We start from the raw sequence: 22,063 nt of genomic DNA on the forward strand, positions 1-22,063 counted from the left end.
TTTTTTTTCTGATAGCACAATCTCTATCCACTTGGGTGCCTAAAAGAGTAGATTTCCTTTATTTCCCTAATCCTGTTAAACTGACAGTACTTAGGAACAGAAACTGAATTTTACATATTTATATATTACCTGCATTGCTTTGTATATGGTAGGCACTCAAACACATTAGAGTGAATATAATTGTTTTGCTGTTAAATCAATAGGTGGCCCTGAAACATTTTACTCATAACACATAGCAGATGCAGTTACAATATATTCAAAGGAACTAGACCCTCACACAGGTAGACATTCTGACTCCAGATCGGAGTTACAGCCAACCTGTTCTATATTGCAAATGAATATGCTAAACAGACACAGGTGCTACTACGTTAAGCATGTAACCGAAAATGCTCAATTCAATAATAATCTTATTATTGCTATCATTATAGTTATCATTTGTTTAGCTTTTACAAGGCATCAGGCACTGAACTCACTTTTATTAAAAATCAGGAAAAACAGAGTAAAGTTGCCAAGGACGTACAGCTAGTAACGCTGAGAGGAGATTCACTCTATCCGTCTGGCTCCAAGGATGACACTCAACCTCTAGGTCATATTGACTTACTTGCTCCAGCATTAACTTTAAAAACAGTACACTATCATTAACAGTTATAAAAGCAATACCACGAGTGCCCTAATAAGTAATCATATAAGTAATGTAGAAATGGATAAATATGAAGACAGTTAGAAGTTGAAAAATATTCTCCCTTTTAACCCAACCCAAGAGGGTAAAAAGAGTGATATATTAGGCAAAGTATAAAAACAAAGCTGAGTGAAAAAAGATAATCCTCTATGATATAAAAGATAAAGTTGATAATTTAGTATTCTTTATTACCAACCAGTATTAGAAATTTTTAAAAATACATACACTTACCAATTTTGTAAAATAGTGTTTGGTGAATCATATGGTACTATGCTCAATTACAAAGATTAGTTCACATATTACTATGGTAATTTTTATCTTGTAAGCTTCAACATTTTCTTGAACTTACAAAAACATCTACTGTACTCTTTATTAAGAAAACATTACTGTCTCAATAGCATAACATGCATCTTGCCAATCAACTAATTCAATACTTTATATAGAAGGTGAAAGGGTTTTTTTTTGAAGGGATCCAGTGTGTGCTTTTAGTTGCACAGAATCTAATCTCTCATTTCACTGGTTAACAGCCATCAAATGCTAGATAAAGAAAACATGATACTGCTCTTCACATTATCAAGTATCTGTAAACAAATGGCACGTTATGTTACTCATTCAGCTAAGAGAATTACCTAAAAGAGCTTAAGTATTCAAAAGTGCATTTTGCAACTTAGAAATTTTATGTTGAAAACACCCATATTTCTACTCATAGCTCTTCTATGTATCAGATGTGGGATACAGAGTTTGCCAACTGGGAAACCTTACAAAGCTTCCTACAAAGAAAAACCCAATTATTTTTCTCCATGCCCTGGTTGCTTTGACCCAGGCAAAAGTGGGTCATCCCTCAATTTGTGCCTTGGTAAGTTGGCCAAATTAAAAACTTAAAACCTGAAAGAGAGTCCCAATAACCATTTGCCAAAATAATTCTATGCTCCATTACACATAACTAAAAAGACTAAAATTAGAGCCTCCCTATACTAACCTAGCTTTATAACATTTCCACTAACTTACTGATTTTAAGGAATGAAGTAGCACCTTTGATGAAAACACTTCATCATCTGACTGCCAATGTCAAGTTAATAAAAATTGGTATTAGATAGTTTTAGTAACCTATTTCCACACCAGATTCAGTATCACCTGCTGAAGTTAAGTGACAAGTTTTGCACATATGAAATGCTTTTAGAGAGACGACCAATAGCTTCCATGGCAAAGCAGTCAGTCAATGACCTCATCACCCCACCCTCAACAAAAAAGTTAACCATCGTTCCAGCTGATCTAGACTTCTTCGATGAAGCATGGCCTTAGTTATAAACCTGAATTACATTGTCTTCTAAGCCCTTCACAGACTTAGTTTCAGTTTTTAAAAAAATGTGTTAAGAAATGTTTTCATAGAGTAAAGCACACTACTTTTAAATTTCAGTGCTTTGGACTGGAAATGGAAGCACACGTTTTTGTTCATTTTCTAATTTTTATGTAATTTGATAAAATGAAAAGATGAAACACCAAACATCTATTATTAGTAGTAATAAACAAAATAAATACCCAGAAACTCACTACCAAACTTGACTAGAACACTGAAAACACTTGCATCCACCTCTGCATTCCTTCACTATCCCATTCCTCCACCTTCCTCCTTACACGTAGGTCTCTATCTGTATGTAGGCATGTGGCCCCAAACATTATATTGTTTTGTATTACTCACTTTTGAGCTTTATACAAATGGTATTATGCTATTTTTAATCTTCTGTGCCTTGATTCTTAGACTCAATATTATGTTTCTAAAATTCGCTCATTCCACGTGGCCATCATTCATTTATTCACTGCTGTTTGCTATGCCATTCTGTGACTATAGTATAATTTATGTATCCATTTTACTATGACTGATTATTTGGTTTGTTTCCAGGTTGTTGTTCACTGTTTGTATTTTTTAAAAACTACCGTAACATTCCTGTAAATTTCCTTCATCCCCTGGCATTCATGTGCAAGAGCTCCTCAAGGAGAGAAACTCCTGTGGTGTACGTATGCAAATGATCAACTTTATAAGGAGGTGCCAACTTGTTTGCCAGAATGATGTACCAGCATACAGTCCCATCAACAGTAGATAAAAGTCCTGCTGATCCACTCCTTTCAATGCTTGGTGTTAACTGACTTGTGTCAATTTAATGGATATAAAATTGTGTCTCATTGTGTTCTTAATTTCCATTACATGATTAATAAATAATGTAGGGCATTGTGATTATTAGTTTTACGTGTCAATTTAGCTACAGTGTCCAGTTATTTAATCAAACACTAATCTAGGTGTTGCTATGAAGGTATTTTGTACATGTGGTTAATATCTATAATCAGTTGACTTGAGCAATGGAGATTATCTTGGGGAGAGGAGGACTTCATCGAATCAGTTGAAGGCCTTATGAGCAACAAGTGAAGTTTCCTGGAGAAGTTCTGCCTCAAGACTACAGCATCAACAGCTGCCTGGGTTTCCAGCCTGCTGGCATCCCCTACAGATTTTGGACTTGCCAGCCCCCATAGCCTTGTGAACCAAATCCTTAAAATAATATATTCTGAATTCTCACCTTTTGTTGTTAACTGTATTGTGAATGTATTCTCCTACAGTGTGATCAGTCATTGTGTTTATTTGTGTGATTTTTGGTGAAGAGAAGTTTTCATTTTAATAATATCAAATTTATCAATCTTTTTCCTTAAAATGTAGGCTTTTTGTGTCTTAAGAAGTCTTTTCCTAAACAAGGTCATAAAGGGATCTTATTTTGTGTTTCAATCATTCTAAATTTTTTCCTTTTACATTTCAGCTTTTAGTGAGTTTGGAGTTCATTTTTGTGTGCTGTAAGTTTTTTTTTTTTTTTCCCTTTTCCCATATGGGAAAACAGTTTTATATTTTTCCCATATGGGTAATCAACTGTTACGACACCATAATTGTATTATCCATCCTTTCCTCAATGATCTACAAGGCCGTCTCTCTCATATATCACGTTCCAAGATATACATGGATATTTTTGTCTCTTGCTTCTGGTTCAATTAGACATTTTGTCTATTCTGTGCTAATATTACACTGTCCTAAATAAAGCTTTATAAATATTGATATCTGACAAAACAAATCCTCTTTTTTATTGCTGTACAATATTCATTTTGGAATATACGACAATTTAACTCATCTCCTATTGATGGGAATTGGAACTGTTTCTAGTTCGGGGCTATCAAGAATGAACTGGGAGTATAATTGCTGAGTAGAATATACTAAGGAGTAGAATTGCTAAATTACATAGTAGGGGTGGGGGTGTGTGTGTGTTTGTGTGTGTGTGTTTTGGAGATGGAGTTTCACTCCTGTCGTCCAGGCTGGAGTGCAATGGCGTGATCTCGGCTCACCGCAACCTCCACCTCCTGGGTTCAAGTGATTCTCCAGCCTCAACCTCCAGAGTAGCTAGGATTACAGGTGCCCATCGCCATGCCCAGCTAATTTTTATATTTTTAGTAGAGACAGGGTTTCTCCATGTTGGCCAGGCTGGTCTTGAACTCCTGACCTCAGGTGATCTGCCCGCCTCAGCCTCCCAAAGTGTTGGGATTACAGGTATGAGCCACCACATCAGGCTGGTATATGTTTATGCTTAAGAGAAACTGCCAGTTTTCCAAAAATTTGTGACCAATTTGCACACTTAATGTCAGAATATGAGTGCCAACTGCTCTACTTTCTAGCAAACACCTGGTCTTGCCTGTTTTTTAATGTTGGCCATTCTGGTGAGAGTGGTGTATTCCAACAATGACCTTACTTTGTATTGCTTTGATTTATAATTATATTACTGACCTTTTAATATGCCATTTGGATATTCCTTTTTTGTTAAATGCCTGTTCTCATCTTTCACCTATTTTTAACTGGGTTATCTTTTTTATTAACTTGTAGAATTTTTTTTTTTTTTTTTTTTTTTTTTTGAGATGGAGTCTCTCTGTTGCCCAGGCTGGAATGCAGTGGGTGTGATTTTGGCTCACTGCAAGCTCCACCTCCTGAGTTCATGCCATTCTACTGCCTCAGCCTCCCGAGTAGCTGGGACTACAGGCGCCTGCCACCTCACCCGGCTAATGTTTTGTATATTTAGTAGAGACATGGTTTCACCATGTTAGCCAGGATAGTCTGAATCTCCTGACCTCATGATCTGCCCGCCTCAGCCTCCCAAAGTGCTGGGATTACAGGCGTGAGCCACCGCGCCCAGCCAACTTGCAGAATTTAATGATAAATTCTGGATATCAGTCTCCTTTGTCAAATATTGGTATTGCAAATATCCTCTTCTAGCCTGTGGTTTGCCTACTGACTTATTAGTAATGTCTTTTTGATGAGAAGACATTAATTTTGCCAAAGTCCCATCTATCATATAATATCTTCTTTTCTGGTTAATGCCTTTTGGGACCTCTTTAAGAAATCTTTACCTACCCAAGGTCATGAAGACATTGATCTATCTTTTCTTCTGCAATGTTTATTGTCTTAACATTTACATTTAGACTATAATCCATCTTAATAGAACATTTCTAAGTGGTATTAGGTAGGGGTCAAGGTTCAATTTTTTTTATTGGAATATCAAACTGCCCCAGCATCATCTGTTCAAAAGACTATTCTTTCTACTACTGAGTTGCTATATTCTGTGGGTTAATTTCTGGACTCTATTCTGTTCCACTAGTGTACTTGTCTAGTCACTGTACCAATATCACACTAAATAAATTATTTGAGCTTTATAGTAAGCTTTGAAATCTGGTAGTGTAAGCCTTCCAACTTTTTGTTTTCTCTTCAAAAGTATCTTAGCTATTCTAGGTCACTTGCATTTCTGCACAAATTTTACAATCAGTTTATCAGTTTCCATTTAAAAAAAAAAAAAAAAAAAAAAAACCTTGGCTGGGCCCGGTGGCTCACGCCTTTAATCCCAGCACTTGGGGAGGCCAACGCAGGCGGATCACGAGGTCAGGAGATCAAGATCATCCTGGCTAACACCATGAAACCCCATCTCTACTAAAATTACAAAAAATTAGCCGGGTGAGGTGGCTGGCGCCTATAGTCCCAGCTACTCGAGAAGCTGAGTCAGGAGAATGGCGTAAACCCGGGAGGCAGAGCTTGCAGTGAGCCGCGATGGTGCCACTGCACTCCAGCCTGGGCGACAAAGCAAGACTCCGTCTCAAAAAACAAAACAAACCCCTTGACACTATAGATCAGTTTGGGAACAACTGACATCTAAATGATACTGAGTCTTCCAATCCACAAATGTGGAATATTCTTCCATTTATTTAGGTCTTCTTAAACTCTTCTCTGAAATATTTATAGTCTTCGGTATAGAGATTTTGCACATTTTTATTAGCTTTTTTATTGCATTTGACATTTTTGATGTTATTTGAAGTCCATTTGTAAAATTTGACTTTTAATTTAATTTCCTAGCAATTGCCAGTATACAGAAATATCATCTATACTTGTATATTGACCTTACATGTATCAATTTTAGTAAATTCATTTAATTATTATTATTATTTTTAGACAAGGTCTCACTCTGTCACCCAGGCTGGAGTGTAGTGGCATGATCACCACTCACTGCAGCCTCAATCTCCTAGGCTCAAGTGATCTTCCCACCTCAGCCTCCTGAGTAGCTGGGACTACAGGCATGTGCCACCACCAGGCCCAGCTAATTTTTTTATTTTTTATTTTTGTAGAGACAGGGTTTTGGTTATGTTGCCCAGGCTGGTCTCAAACTCCTGGGCTCAAGCAATACGCCTGCCTCGGTCTCCTCAAGTCCGAGGATTACAGGCGTAAACCACCGAGCCTGGCCCACTTATTTCTAATAGCTTATTTATAGATTCTTTTTTATTTTCTATATACAATCATGTTATCTGCAAATAGACAGTTTTGCATCTTGTTTTAGATCTTTAAACTTTATTTATCTAGGTGTATTGTGCTAGCTGGGATTTCCAATACAGACTTGAAAACTAGTGATTCCTGTATTGTTCCTAATCTCAGAAAGAAAGCTATCAATATTTCACCTTTCACCATTGAATATGATTGCCTTTGGCTTTTCTAGATAATCTTTATGTCTGAAGAAATTATTTTCTATTCCTGCTTGCTGTAAGTATTATGTTGTATGAGTGTTAAATTTTGTAAAGTGCTTTTTCTGCACCCATTGAGATAAGTTAAATCTCACCTTCATGACAGTAAATCTCCAAACTCTTATTTCCACTTCAAACTTCTCTCCCAAGCTCCAAGCCTATATATTCCCTTCCCCCTCTTTTGAAACTGCATTTGGATGTCCCACACTAGATAATGCATTTTGAGGGGGCCCAACACAGTCCTATCATATATGATGTTGGCTGAGTGGATGTGGTATCAATTTTAACTTGGCTAAATTTTTAACTGCTTTCAATGCAGGTTTTTGGCTGGAAAGTTCACTTCAATACCAACTTTTTGCCAGGAGAACATTTTGACTTGGCCTAAAATAAATTAATAAACTTTCAGCTTTTTATTGGCAGTATAAAAACAATCATTTACTGATTATTTACTTTATCCCAGGCACTTTATAGACATTATCTCATTTAATCCTAACAACCTTAAGAATTTTATTTTAAAGCTGGATTTTATCATCCAGATTTTAAAGATGAGAACATTGAGACATAGAGAAACTAAGCGACTTGCACAGACAGTTTGTGACAGAGCTGTAATTCAAACTCAGTCGACAGACTCTATAGCAAACATAACTGTACAGTGGTGTATCTTAAGAATTGCCATTACAAAAATAAAATCTATAAAATATTAATTCCCATCACATTCCTAAAGCTCACTGCATCACTGGCCTCCTAATCTTAGAATGGGAATTGGGGCAAGAACAACATTTGGGATGTCTATGCCAATTCCTTGGAGTTAAAAGCAAAAACAATATAATTTTACTTTTTGACAGCTAGAAATCTCATTGCATCACTCTTTTGTTTAAATATATCCCATTAAATAAAATCCAAATTCCCTAACATGGCCTACACAATTTCAATCATCTAGTAATGCTAAATGTGCCAGCCCAATATTTTACCACTAACCCTCTCAAACTCTATGCCTCAGCCACAGTGAACTAATTTTGGCCATGCTTTTCTTTGTCTTTAGGTCTTGGTACATCTTACTACTAATGCCATGGATGTTCTACATCCCTTTCTTCCCCTTGTTTCCCTTAGCTACCATCTCTCTCCCCACGACTCAGGTGACTTCCTCTGTCTTAAATTAAAGGTTCCTGGAACATACATCACCCAGAGATTCTGGACTCTGAAGTTGATGTGGGGTTGTCTCCCTTGAGAGAAGGGTTTGGAAGGAAAGGCACAGACTGCTCTCTCTTTCTCACGTGAAAGAACATATAGCTGAACACATGGCTGCCCAATAACAACTATATTTCTCAGCCTTCCCAGCAAGTAGCTTCCCAGCATTTGACTTAGGCTGTCGCCATGCGACCAGTCACTGAACCTCTCAAGTCTAGATTAAATATCTGTGTTTCCATAGCCTATTTTTTTTTTCCACATCACAACTTCTACAGCAGCTATCATCCATATTTTAACTGTTTATATACTTATACTTTTCATAAGATTGTAGGCAAGTATCATATATCTGCCTTGTGCATAAACAGATCTCCAACATCTAGCACAATATCTAGCAGAAAGCAGACCTTTGATGTTTGTTAAATGTATGACATTTTGTTTCCATAGATTACCTTTATCAACTATTAATGCAGCATCTTTTTTTCTGAGATTATTTTACAATATTAACATAAACCAATAGATGTTTAGAGTGCTCAAAAAACCTGAAAATAGGCCAGGCGCGGTGGCTCACACCTATAATTCCAGCACTTTGGGAGGCCAAGGCGGGTGGATCACAAGGTCAGGAGATCGAAACCATCCTAGCTTAAACACGGTGAAATGCTATCTCTACTAAAAATACAAAAAATTAGCTGGGCATGTTGGCGGGTGCCTGTAGTCCCAGCTACTCGGGAGGCTGAGGCAGGAAAATGAGGTGAACTCAGGAGGCGGAGCTTGCAGTGAGCCGAGATCGCGCCACTGCACTCCAGCCTGGCAATAGAGCGAGACTCTGTCTCAAAAAAATAAAAAATAAAAAATTTTAAAAACCTGAAAATATACTTACTTTACGCTAACCTAATTCATAACTCACTTCTTCAAAAGAAAATACTTACATACCTCAAATTAATTAGCATTACGTATCTAGCTATAAAAGGTTCTCAGCAGTTTTTGCTTGCAAACATCCCAAGAAAGAGGGCTTTAATCTCCAAGAGATAGATTTAGATAGTCATCCATCCCAAAGAATAACCATACGTAAATCACAATCTCTTTTCCAATATTTAAATATTTAAATATTTAATTTTAAATATTAAATTAACTATTTAAAATTAATTAAATATTTAATTTTAAAATTTAATTAAATATTTATTAATTAAATTTTAATTGTATTTAATTAATAAATATTTAATTAAATGTTAATATTTAATATTTTCATTCAAGTATCACCTGGATATAATAATGTATTAGTTTTCTATTACTGTGCAACAAATGACCCCAAATTAAGTTGCTTCAAACAATACCTATTATTCTCTCAAAGTTCTGTAGATCATAAGTCCAGGCAGGCCCCATTGGGTTTTCTGTTTAGGGTTTCCCAGGGCCAAATCAAGGTGTCAGGCAAGCTAGGCTCTTATCTGGAAGCCTTAAGGAAGAATCCATTTCCACTCACTGAGGTAGTTAGCAGAATTTAGTTCTTTGTGGTGGTAGGACTGAACTAACTTTCTTGCTGGCTGTCAGCTGAAGACCCTCTCAGCTCCTAGAAACTGCTTTAACATCCTTGCCCATGCCCACTCCATCTTCAGACCCAGCAACAAACAGCTCAGCTACCCTACATACCACCACAAACTGAGTGGCTTAAACAACAGAAATTTATTTCCTCACATTTCTGGAAGCCAGAAGTCCAAGTCAAGGTTCCAGCTGATTCAACTTCTGGCTGGCTTGCAGGCAGCCACATTCTCACTATGTCCTCACATGGCCTTTCCTTGGTGTATGAGTGCAGAGACCAAGTTCTCTGGTGTCTCTTCTTATAAGGACACTAATCCTATCAGATCAGGAACCCACCCTTATGACTTCATTTCATCTTAATTACTTCCTTAGTGGCCCCATCTCCAAATACTGTAACACTGGGGGTTAGGGCTTCAACATATCAATTTGGAGACAGACACAAACATTCAGTCTAAAATAGGCATCTTCATGAAACGGCTGATTCTATGGCTGGAGCACAGAAACTACAAAATAAGATGCAATGTCCTGTTGTGTCGAAAACAAAGGACATACTCAGTGAATGCTGGGGACACGTCAAAAGGACATAGGACCCTTCCCTTCAGTGTATGCTGGAATTAATGTCTTATTTCCAAAGAACAGTGAACGGGAAAAATAGTATCTTTACAGAGGAGTGACTTAGCAGACATCCCCTTAAGCAAATGATCAAGGTTAACATCACCAGCGCTAAGTCATGTGAATGTCATGTACCCCCTGATATGATGTCATCGGAAGCTACTTCACCTCTGTGGTATTCTTCCCCAAAACCTATAACCCCAATCTTATCTTGAGAAAAACCTCCTACAAACCCAAATTAAGGGTCATTCTAAAAGATACCCAAACAAAACCGTCAGGGTCATAGGAGATAAGAAAAGACTGAGAAAGTGTCACAGAATGGGGACCAAGGAGATACGATAACTAAGTGCAATGATGCGTCTCAGACTGAATCATGGAACATAGTGAAAAACTAATGAAATCTAAAATAGAGTCTGTAATTTAGTTAAAATAACATACCAGTGTTGATTTCTAAGTTTTGACTGATGTACATTGGTTATATAAGATGTAACATCAGGGGAAACTGGGTAAGGGATACATGGGAACTCTATGTGCTATCTTTGCAACTCTTTCTGCAAATCTAAAATCACTCCAAAATAAAAAGCTTATTCAATAAGAAGACACAGGGGCCAACTTGAAGCTCCCACTGTCCAAATCTAAAACAAAACATCAAAATAAGTAATGGTAATAGGAATGGAGCATAACTATATAGGAAACTATGAGCCTATATTGTTATAAATAAATGAATAAACTGAATGCTTGAAGGGGGATAGGACACTTAAACAGTCTCAAAGCATTTCCCATCAAAATCCTTATTGATTACAAGTGGAAAACTTTACATGGAGATGCCTGGCAGACACCACTTTAATCAAAGGGAATCAAAGTGATCAAAGTGAACTTTATCAGACAAATGTAAAACATGTACCACCTTGTGATGTTCCTGCTAAAGACATACAACTTGACTCTAATCATGAAGAAACATCATACAGACCAAAATGGAAAGACATTCTATAAAAACTAAGTGCAATATGTGATCTGAACTGAATCCTTTCGCTGTAAAGGACATTGATGGGACAACTGCCAAAACTTAAATGCATCTGAGGATTGGGAGGCAGTAGGGTGACTTTGAGGGTAGCACTGTAGTTATGTTGGAAGTTGTCCTAGTTTGTAGGAAATACACAATAAAGTATTCAGGGTGGTTGGGCATTGGGTCAGCACTCTCAAATAGTTCTGGGGGAAAACGTTCTTTACGCTACACTTAAAACATTTCTGGAAGTCTGAGATTATTTCAAAATGTAAAACTTCCCAGATTCACACGTTCTTGTTTATTGCCATCATTTTCTAGTCTAGTTCTGGCTACAAAAAACAAAACAAAATAAAAACTACGAAGCATAAAGTCAGAGAAATGAAGACTACTTGGAATCGAAAGCAAGTAGTTAAACTGGTAGGGTAATAGAACATCCAAAGTCCAGGAAATAAAGGCAAGCCAGGAACTAAGAGCAGATAATCACGGCAGTGGGTTGAGGAAAGATAAAAACCAATTGTCCAAGGGTAGAGCAGATAGGGTGGGGTACGGTAGAGGCATGAGAGAGTAGCAGGAAGAGAGACAATGAAAGCATGTACAAATACAGATTCAAACAAATTTCAATGAATCTAATGCTATTTTTGGCATTCACATGGAAATAAAAATGTAACAGTAAGCCTCAAACACACAAAGAAAATGCCTTAACATAGGGAAGTATGAAATAAGTTTACAAACCTAAAGATAACAGTAGCAAATAAACAAAAAATTAAGCACCAAATACCTAGAAGACAAGTTTAGGGGCTCACAATGAGTTGCATCCCTAAAATCTAACAAAAGAGAAACTTATATTCTTGCTAAGAAATAAAGAAATACTTATTGTGAAAACATTAAACAGAATGGATAATATTCTTGATTTGTTTTAAAGAGAAACATTCTTTGCATCAATGTTTGACTCTTAATAAATGTTAAGGAGGAAATATTACATTGTAACTTCTTGAAAATCTCTTTAAAAATTTACTTTGTTGAGCATCCACCCTGGGCAAGGCACAGAACCTAAAACGTCAGTTGTGGGCTGCTGAGTGACCAGAGAGAAATAAGCTTTTGCATCAAATATGAAGTAGCATGGTTGATTTGTTTAAAAAGAAAATTATTGAGCCTGATTTATATTCTTGCCCAGAGAGAGGATCACTACTCAAACCCCCATGCATAAATGTGGCCTACAGAAGTTTCTGATGAAAACTCTCCTGAAGCAACAGCTTCGGATCTGCCCAAATGGTCCCTACTCAGGTAAAGTCCCAAAGACATGACTAAAATTTTGTTGGCCTGCAACAGCACTTTTCAACCTAGGGTCTACAATCCCCTAATGAGATCAGGGATAAGTTAGAAGAGATCCATACCCCCTTGAAATAATATGCAAATTTTGCGTGCTTATGAATATTAGCACTTTCTTGGAGAGAGGGTTTATAGCTTTCAACAGACTCTTAAGCTATAAACAGTTGACTGATTGAATAATTATAAGTGAATGGAGAGAGTTCCCTGCCAAAAAAGCTAACAGTGTTACACGGCAAAATTTATTTAACAAATCAATCCTGAGAGTGTGCTGTGGGTCACAAGTATCAATGGAAGTAGAGCATTTTAGAAAAAGGTGGGGAGTAGTCTGCTTCTTTTACATTTCTCTTGAAACAGTATGTCAGTTTCTAGGTGACACATTGAGGATACAAAGGTAAACACTACCCGATCCTTGCCCTTTGAAACACTAACAATATAGCTGCGTACAGAGGAATTATAATACAATGGGAGATAAGGATATGAGCTTTGGAATCAAACAGAATCAGTTCTCCACTCTACCACCAATTAGTTGAATGATCTTGGGCAAATTGTTTGACATTAACTTTGCATCTTTGTTTCTCTATCAATAAAATGGGAATAAGAAATTCCAATGTTACAGTCTTAAAATGAGGATTAAATATAATATTAAAACAACTCTAAGTATGGTGCCTGGCCATGGTAGGCACCCGAAAAAACAAAGGTTATTATTATTATAGACATCCAGAGGAAAGAGAAATTTGTTCTGGCTGGGGATTATAGGGAGATCTCAACTAGACTACCATACTCAATTTTGGGTACCATATTTTAAAAGACACAAAGACAAAGTGGTAATGATGTGTATTCAGAGAAAAATAAACAAAATGGTAAGGAAACTTGGAATCATGTCCTAAAAACTACTCATTTGAAGGAATTTAAGTTATCAGTTAAAAGGGAGAATACTGTAAATTCTCTATGTTGCCAGAGGGTAGACATTGGATCAAGACTTCAAGTGAATAAATTTTATATATTAAATATAAATAAGACCTTTATAACAAAGAAAGTTGTCTGAAGATGGGGTAGGATAACTTATTTGTGGGGATTTGTTTGAAACAAAAAATATTTTTTTAAAAAAAAGCCAAACACGGTGGCTTACACCTATAATCCCAACAGTTTGGGAGGCCAAGCAGGGCAGATTGGTTGAGCCTAGGAGTTTGAGACCAGCCTGAGCAACATGGCAAAATCCCCTCTCTAGAAAAGAATACAAAATACTAGCCAGCATGGTAACACGCATCTGCGGTCCCAGACACTCAGGAAACTGAGGTGGAAGGATTGCTTAAGGGAGGAAGGTCGATGCTGCAGTGAGGCATGATTCTGCCACTGCACTCCAGCCTGTTAATTTGGGATACTATTGGTTGGTAGTAACAAAAGATCCAACTTGAAATAAGTGAAACAATAAAAGGGATTTAGTGGCTTGCATATATATGAAGTCCAGAGGTAGGTTAAGTTTCAGATATAGTTCGATCAGGGCTCCAGCTCAGCTTCTCTACATTTTCCCCACCAGGTCAGTCCTCCTTTGTGTGTCTGCTCCCTTAATGTCTGTCAGCTGCAGCCAGAGTCATATGTCTCTGCATTCATATTCAGTGGAGAGAAAGAGATTCACTTACTTTAACAACCAAACACAAGTCCTAAGTTTCTCTGCTAAGCCAGGCTGAAATAATCACCATGACCAAGGGACTATCATAGACTGATGGGCTTCGGTCCGGGTTATTGCCCATCTTTTAACCAATCCCTCTAGGGAAAGGGAAGAACTGTGTTCTTTCGTTTATGTCACCCCTACAGATGGGGATAGAGACTAAACCCACTCAAATCATACAGTTGCTAAAAAAGAGGTAGGTCTTCAAGGAGAAATCTGGGTGCGACTAGGATAGGCAAGAGGAAGAAAAGCGACTGAGTAGGCAACAGAATCAGGGCCCCAGCAAGTAACAGAAGATATGTTCGGAAACTAATTGGGGAGAACTTTTAAAAGAGACTATCTACAAAGATTTGAAGAACTCTTAGGCTAGCAACATTCTTGTACTCCTCCTGGGCCCAAGGAGACAAGAAGAATGGTTATGATAACCAGGAGAGCTGGGCTGTATGGAGAGAGCCACTGGATAGAAACCCACCTTTAAAGAGGAGGCAGCCAACCCACAGTCACCTGTGAATAAATGCTGGGTCAATAAATGCTCCACTCTTGCTCTCCTCAATCCTCTGATCCCCCACTAGTGGCTCTGGCCAAGTGCAACCACAAAACAGAGGATAAGAGAGCCTTGTTGGTGCAATCTACAGTACAGGTTAGCCTCCCTGGATAAGGAGGGGGTGAGAAGGGTGGAGAATAGATCTGGAATAGCAAATGGAAGCTATTCAGCACAACAACCAAGGGCTATCCTGCACATAATCATCAGCCAAAATATACAGTACTGCATAGGCAAATGTTCTAGTGATCTGATCTTCCGACTTCTCACTTATTACCCCTCTCAGTTCATACTATCCTCTTAGAGTCAGGCAATTATGTAATTAGGCAAACAAAATACAAACAGCTGAGATACATGATAAGCAATTTTAGGATTTAAAAATTTATTAATTTTATTTACATTTTAATATTCCTTGGTTTGCCTGTTTTAGCTGAGCAAGGAAAGCTAAGCATAAAGCTTTTTAAAAAACTAAATTAAATTCAAAATAAAAAATAAATTAGAAAATAAAGTAAACATTTTTAAAAAATCAAGGCTGCGCTTGGTAGCACAGGATCTGAGGCCAGGAGCTTGAGGCCACAGTGCAGTGCGCTATGATTGTGCCTGTGAATATGTGAATAGCCACTGCACTCCAGCCTGGGCAACATAGCAACACCCCGTATCTAAAAACAAAAAACAAAACCTTTTTGTCCACAAGGAAAGAAGAATAAGTGCAAAGAGAAGAATCAAGAGACAAAACTCAGGTAGTCAGTAATAGGAACCCGTTTTGCAGTAACAGCCTTTGATCAGAGTTGACTTCATTTAAATCTGGAGCTTTGTTAGATGTTGTCGAACTACTTAGTGTAATCTTACAATCATAACTTAAATAAACAATCATAACTTAAATAGAGGCTAACATGCTAACCTGAAAACTAAATACTATCTACCATATTCTATGTGAAAATATGTCACAAGTTCAAAAAAGAATTTCTAAGCATAACCCAGTCATTAACTGGGAAATGACCTATAGATGACATGAGATTTCTTTGGAATGGCTGTTAACACAGCATTTTGATGCTAACCACAAAGTATTCCTCCTCTTCTTGAATGTGTTTTCATAGCAGAGAACAGCATTTCTGAAACACTTTTCAAGAATTTCTTCCAAAACTAGAAACTCAAGGAGGCAGTGGTGTCCCAGAAATCTAGAAGTACATTTCCCTAACAGCTTTCAGTGTTCTTGTTACATTGAGAATAGGATAACAAAACACATGAAAAAGAAGTAGAACCCATAATTCAATTATGTTTAATTACATTAGAAAAGAAAATATAATAGATAATTTTTGCATAGTATACACTAAGAAAAGTAACTTTTGGAGGTAAGCAATGGCATTTTTATTTTAAAGAAAGAATAATTTCAAAACGAAAACACCCCAATATTGTCAGGAAAAAAGTAGAGACTAATAGCCCTATTTTTAAAAGAGGTAATAATTACCGAATATATTGTTAGAGAAAACAAAGTACATTTTTAAATCCCACAGTTAAGGACATAAAATATGTAAGATAATTCTATTGTTCTTATACTGATGTAAAAAACCAACAGGAATACTTAGTTTTTAAAAATAAGATTATGACCAGCCTGGGCAACATAGAGAGACTGTGTCTCTACAAAAAATTAAAAAACATTAGCTGGATACAGTGGTGCATGCCTATGGTCCCAACATCTCAGATGGCTGAGATGGGAGGATCACTTGAGCCCAGGAGTTAAGGCGGCAGTGAGCTAGGATCGCACCACTGCACTCCATCCTCAGAGACAGAGTGATGTTGCTCTGTCTCGTTAAAAAAAAAAAAAAGAAAAGAAAAGAAAAGAAAAAGAAAGAGCAGAAAAAAAATTAATTACGAAAAAAGATTAACTAGAGTTTCTTACATTTGGTGGTTTGTGATTCTAAAAAGTGCTTATTTGGTAATATTATGATTTCAAATGGATCTCTGTGAATTCACCATCAAGCTTCTCAAATTAACTATCATATTAGAGTACTTTGAAATGTAAGTTTATAATATCCAAAGTGAGACAATAGAATGTTTTGCTTCCTCTATTACTGATCCTGAATGTTGGCCCTAAGCACTTCACATCGTCTTCTAATTACACAACAGAATCTCTTCCAGATTTTAGGGTAAACAATATGACAAAAACAAAACACATGCACACACATAAGACCTGTAAGAAAAAAAACCTAAGGGAACACAAACAGTCTAAGAAGCAAATGCCCCTGTTTTCTCCATTTTGAAATCCCAATGACAACGATATTGAAACAGAACCAGGTTAACCATAATACAATTTACAGAAATACAATAACACATATATTAGAAAAAATATTAAAACATTACCTTAACTAATCAAAATTCTAAATTCAGTTGCAAAAGACCAGACACACACATATACAATGGCTATGAATAGGAACCAGTGTTTGCAATATCACTATTGACTATAAATGATTCATTAAAAATAATTATATTATTCAGTATAAATTACTCACTATAAATACACTCCAAAACACTAACAAAGACATAAGTATAAATATTCAAATCACAGTGGCATGAGGTACTTGGGGATCTAGGTAGTTTGATAAAGGTGGAACAGAATCCAACGCAGGAGTGGCTGGGCGTGGTGGCTCACGCCTGTAATCCCAGCACTTTGGGAGGCCGAGGCAGGCGGATCACCTGAGATCAGGCATTCGAGATCAGCCTGGCCAACATGGTGAAACCCCATCTCTACTAAAAGTACAAAAATTAGCCACACGTGGTGCACACACCTGTAATCCCAGCTACTTTGGAGGCTAAGGCAGAAGAATTGCTTGAATACAGGAGGCGGAGGTTGCAGTGAGCCGAGATCACACCACTGCACTGCAGCCTGGGTGACAGAGCGAGAATCTATCTAAAAAAACAAACAAACAAACAAACAAAAAATGCAATGCAAGACTAATCAGAAACGAACAGAATCCAATGCGGGACTAATCAGAAACGAGACTGATAGCTGGGTGCAGTGGCTCATACCTGTGGTCCCAGCACTTTGGGAGGCAAACACAGGAAGATCACTTGAGTCCAAGAGGTCAAGACCAGCCTAGGCAACATAGAGAGACCATGTCTCCACAAAAAATTTTTAAAAAATTAGCCAGGCATGGTGGCATATGCCTGTAGTCCAGCTACTTGAGAGGCTGAGGTGGGAGAATCACTTCAGCCTGGAAGGTCAAGGCTGCAGTGAGCAGTGATCATTCCACTGCACTCCAGTCCAGGTGGCAGAGCAAGTCTCTGTCTCAAAAAAAATAAATAAAAACTAAAAAGGAATGAGACTGGAAATGTAGGCAGGGGCCAAGTCACAAAAAGCCTAAAAATCTTAAACTGCTGTCCTATCGTTTCATGCTTTTCAAACTGAGATCTGAGTACTCCACGGTAATACAGAAATACGGAAAAACAAAAGTCAAATATAGTACATTTTCCATGTCAAGTTTATGAAAAAAATTTGGGAGTTAAATGCTGTTTTTATGTTAAATTCAATGTTACTAATAGAACATAAAATTAATATAAAATTTTCAGACAGAATACAAAACTTCAAAGCAATTTCAGTCTTGCAACAGTCTAATTCAGATTCACTGTTCTTTACTGTTAAGGACAATTTGAGGAGAAGTTTTTTTATGAGCAGGAGAGTGACATGATCAGATTTGTGCTTCGGGAGTATCCCTCAAGGGAAGCAGCATGCAGAAGGAGCTAAAATGTAAGAAACAGGACAGTAATGAAGGTATGTGACAAACTGAAAAGTTGTAACAGTGAACAAGAGATGAAAAGGACTTGAACCAGAGCTGAGGCTGTGAAAACAAAGAGGGCCAAGAAGATTCCAGAAAGCTTAGGCAGACCAGACAGGGCTTGACTGAATGCACAGTAATTACTCAGTGAGAAAGCTTTTGAGAACTTAATATAAAGGTGTTCAGTTTTTTTAGAGCCAGTACTTCTATAAGGTATTTGATAAACATACCTCTAAAAGCTTCCAGTTAAAAATAATACTTTCAGTGTGCCTTTTAATTATAGGAACTATAAAGTTGTGGGATGCTATTATTATAAATCTGCTATACAAAAAATAAAACAAAATTTGAGATTTATGAAAACTACGTTTAATAAAGAAAACACCCATATATTTCAAAGGGTAAGAAGAAATTATTGGGTTTCTACTAGTAAGTTATTAATCAGTATTTTCTAGAAACATAAATACAGTTTGAGAACTAGAGTTATGAATGTCTTTGATCCTTAAAGTGATATTCTAAAATAAAGAAATGAGGCCAGGCGCAGTGGCTCACACCTGTAATCTCAGCACTTTGGGAGGCCGAGGCGGGCGGATCACCTGAGGTCAGGAGTTCAAGACCAGCCTGGCCAACATGGCGAAACCACATCTCTACTAAAAAATATAAAAATTAGCCAGGCACGGTGGCAGGCTTACGTAATCCCAGCTACTTGGGAGGCTGAGGCAGGGAGAATCACTTGAACCTGGGAGGCAGAGGTTGCAGTGAGCTGAGGTCACACCACTGCACTCCAGCCTGGGTGACAGAGTGAGACTACGTCTCAGAAAAAAGAAAAAAAGAAAGAAATGAATGAATAAACACAGACTCTTCTGGAAAAGAACAAGAACTTAGTATTTCAAAAATATCTGATTACTTAATGATTGAACAAAAACCCTATTAATGATTTCATAAGGGTAAATACGTAGTTTTAGCACAGGTGATTTTATGTAGGCCTTACTGGCAAAAAGACACAAAATAAAATAAAGTTAAACTTTCATTAGTAAGTTGACAGTAAAACACAGTCATAAGAAAAAGCAGACATTATAATTAAGGGAAATTGTTAAAACACAAAATACTAAAAAAAAATCATGCAGAACATATTCATGAAAATATTAGTTTAAGAAAAAGTAGATGAAATCTGAAAAATACAAATCCCAGTGTAATTATCAGAAAGCCTCTATCACTAATTAAAACTGTTCCTTTTATTAGACCCTTTGGTATATTTTTCATGTCTATTGCGAAGGGAAATGAGAAAGATACCAACAGCAAAGCAAGAATAGACAGAACGTCTTGAATTTGGGGTCTAAATATTTTTAGAATTAATGCAAGGAATTGTGATAACCAAAACAGCTGACATTCTACAAAGACACTGAGATACTTCTCTATTTCTCTTCTCCTAGACTGTCTATACAAAGAGCTGCTATTTTTTAAATTTGTTTTTTTAAAAAATGCCATCTGCTTCTTCCAAGCCTCCTCCTTCCTGAGCTCCCTTGCAGTCCTCTATTTGTATAGGCAGGGGAGGCTGCTTCCAAGAAATCAGTCCACTGCAGGTGTCCTTAACAGGTAGTATCACAAAACGTTACCTGACAGATGGGAAGTGGACCATGGCGGAATGGAAAGAGTTGAAAGACAGATGAGATAAACAATATTGACAGACATTGCATTTTGAAACAAAATACCCCCTCATGCCTACGGGTTATAAGGTTATATGTTCATATTTATTGTGAAGGGCTAAGTAAGGTCTCATTACATAGTAATGGGGCATTAGTCTCATTATTTTATAAGTCACATGGAAGAACTGCCATGCAATTGTCAATAGCCAGCCCTCTTGCAATTTCATGCATCCGGTTACAGGAGGAACTACACAAGTTAGCCCAAATCCGCAACTACCAGGATAGCCCACCACACACAGTGCAATATATAAATTCAGGTTATATGTGAAACATGTGTGAACATCCAGACAGCAAAGAAATCCTGAAGAATCAAAGAAATGATTTCATGTTTTTGGTAAAATAAAAATATATATGCATAGGAAAAGAGAAAAGGACAACATCCCAGGATAACAATGGTTATCTTTAGGTATCAGAAATATGGGTAATTTCTGTGTTTCCCCTTTGTGCTTCTCTGTCTTTCCTAGCTTTCCTATAATGCGCATGCAGCTTTTGAAATCAGGAAAGAAAAAAAAAGTTAAATAGATGCAGAGTTTCTAATCTTAAAAGCAACAGTTAATCTGGATTAAAGACACAGAGTCGCTATCTTTAAATCTCATCCAAGTTACTGAGGAACAAATCCTCCAGTACTGTACTTGGCATAGCAGGAGGCGGCTTCAAGGCTCCAAGGAGCGCAGCAATAACTCTATTCTGGGGCCTTAGCAAACTGAGGAGACTGAGTTGTTTCATAGAAACTTGGTCAAGTGCTGCTGCAACAGCAGCGAAACTCACTCCCAGCTCTCTCGTGCCCCTGCCCCCCTATGGCACTTCCGAGCCCCGGGGACTCTACGCGGGAGCCCCCGCTCCTGTCAAAGTGGTCCCGAAGCTTCCGCCCCCACTACCCACCCCCAGTAAAATGTGTGCTCCACAACTCACCTCCACTCTCCTCCTCCTACTCCTCTACGGGCCGTAGGAGAAGGAAAGAGCGGGCCGAACTTGGAGGCAGCAGCCCCTGATTCCCGTGACCTTGGAGAAGCCGCTTCGCCTCTCAGAGCCTCAGTTTCCCAATCTGCCCCCCTCCCTGGCAGGGCGTCTGCAGGCTAGAAACCCCAAGAGTTCCGTCAAACCGAGGGAGCCGACCACTCCCCAGGACCGCTCTGAGGCGCCCCTTATCCCAGCCTGGACACGGAGCGCCGCCCCGCCGCCCCCCGGGACGCGTCGCCCCCAGCACCGTCCCCGTACCTGGCAGTTACTGTCCTGGGGCAGGTTTTTCACCAGGATTTTCCTGCGGTTGCTCAGCTCCCGCCGCATCCGCTGCAGCCGTGCGGCGACCTCCTCAGGGGGGAGCGCGGCGGGCGCCGGGTCCGGGGCGCCCTCGTGCGCTTCGGCTGAGGGGCCCTGCCCGCGCAGTCCGGGCCCCGGCCCCGGCCCCGGCCCCGCCGCGCTGCCCAGGCCCGCGCCCCCCTCCCCGCCGCCGTCTCCCGCCGCCGCCGCCATCTTCCCGGGAGCCCCGCGGCTTTGGACTCCTCGGAGGCTCCAGGGGAAGCGGAGAGAGAAAGCGGGAGGAGGCCCGGGCGAGGGCGAGGCGGGCAGAGGCCGCAGAGTGGGCCCAACCGCGGGGAAGAGGGGCGGCGGGAGGAGGGAGGAGGGAGTAAAGAGAGGCGGCGCCGCAGCCAGCAGCCGGCTGGCGGAGAGAGGAAACCTGAGGCGCCGAGGAGGAGCCCGAGAACCACCTCGCGGGAACCTCCCCCGCCGGCCCCCGGCCCCGGCGTACAGGCGCGCCCCCGCCCGCCTCTCGCGGGTCCGCCGGCGGGGCCGGGCGCAGCCACCCGAACACCTGTGCGGGCGCGGACGGGCGGGCGGGCTCCCCCTCTCCGTGAGGCCTTCGTGAACGCCTAGGGTCGAGCTCTGGGGGTTGCGGCCCCTTTGCGGTGGCTTCGCCGGGCGACTCAGCCCCAGGCGTCTGTCCC

The 22,063-nt window shown here is 39.1% G+C and overlaps 1 protein-coding gene across 3 annotated transcripts in view; it reads right to left on the minus strand.

Moving 5' to 3' along the window:
- LOC105498460 (ribonucleoprotein, PTB binding 2) overlaps positions 1-21,835 on the minus strand; it is an 89,248-nt gene extending 67,413 nt beyond the window's left edge. Inside the window, exon 1 of one of the 3 annotated variants that reach the window (XR_011620092.1) lies at positions 21,336-21,835. Coding sequence is in view for 2 of the 3 variants with exons in the window: in XM_011770607.3 (XP_011768909.1) it covers positions 21,336-21,590 (255 nt within the window). In the remaining variant the exon portion in view is untranslated. The remainder of the gene's footprint in view (positions 1-21,335) is intronic. The other 2 variants (XM_011770607.3, XM_011770608.3) reach the window with 2 other exon arrangements.
- Between the last annotated feature and the right edge of the window lie 228 nt (positions 21,836-22,063).

This window comes from Macaca nemestrina, chromosome 1 (genome assembly GCF_043159975.1).
Source record: "Macaca nemestrina isolate mMacNem1 chromosome 1, mMacNem.hap1, whole genome shotgun sequence".
Lineage (NCBI taxonomy): Eukaryota > Metazoa > Chordata > Mammalia > Primates > Cercopithecidae > Macaca > Macaca nemestrina.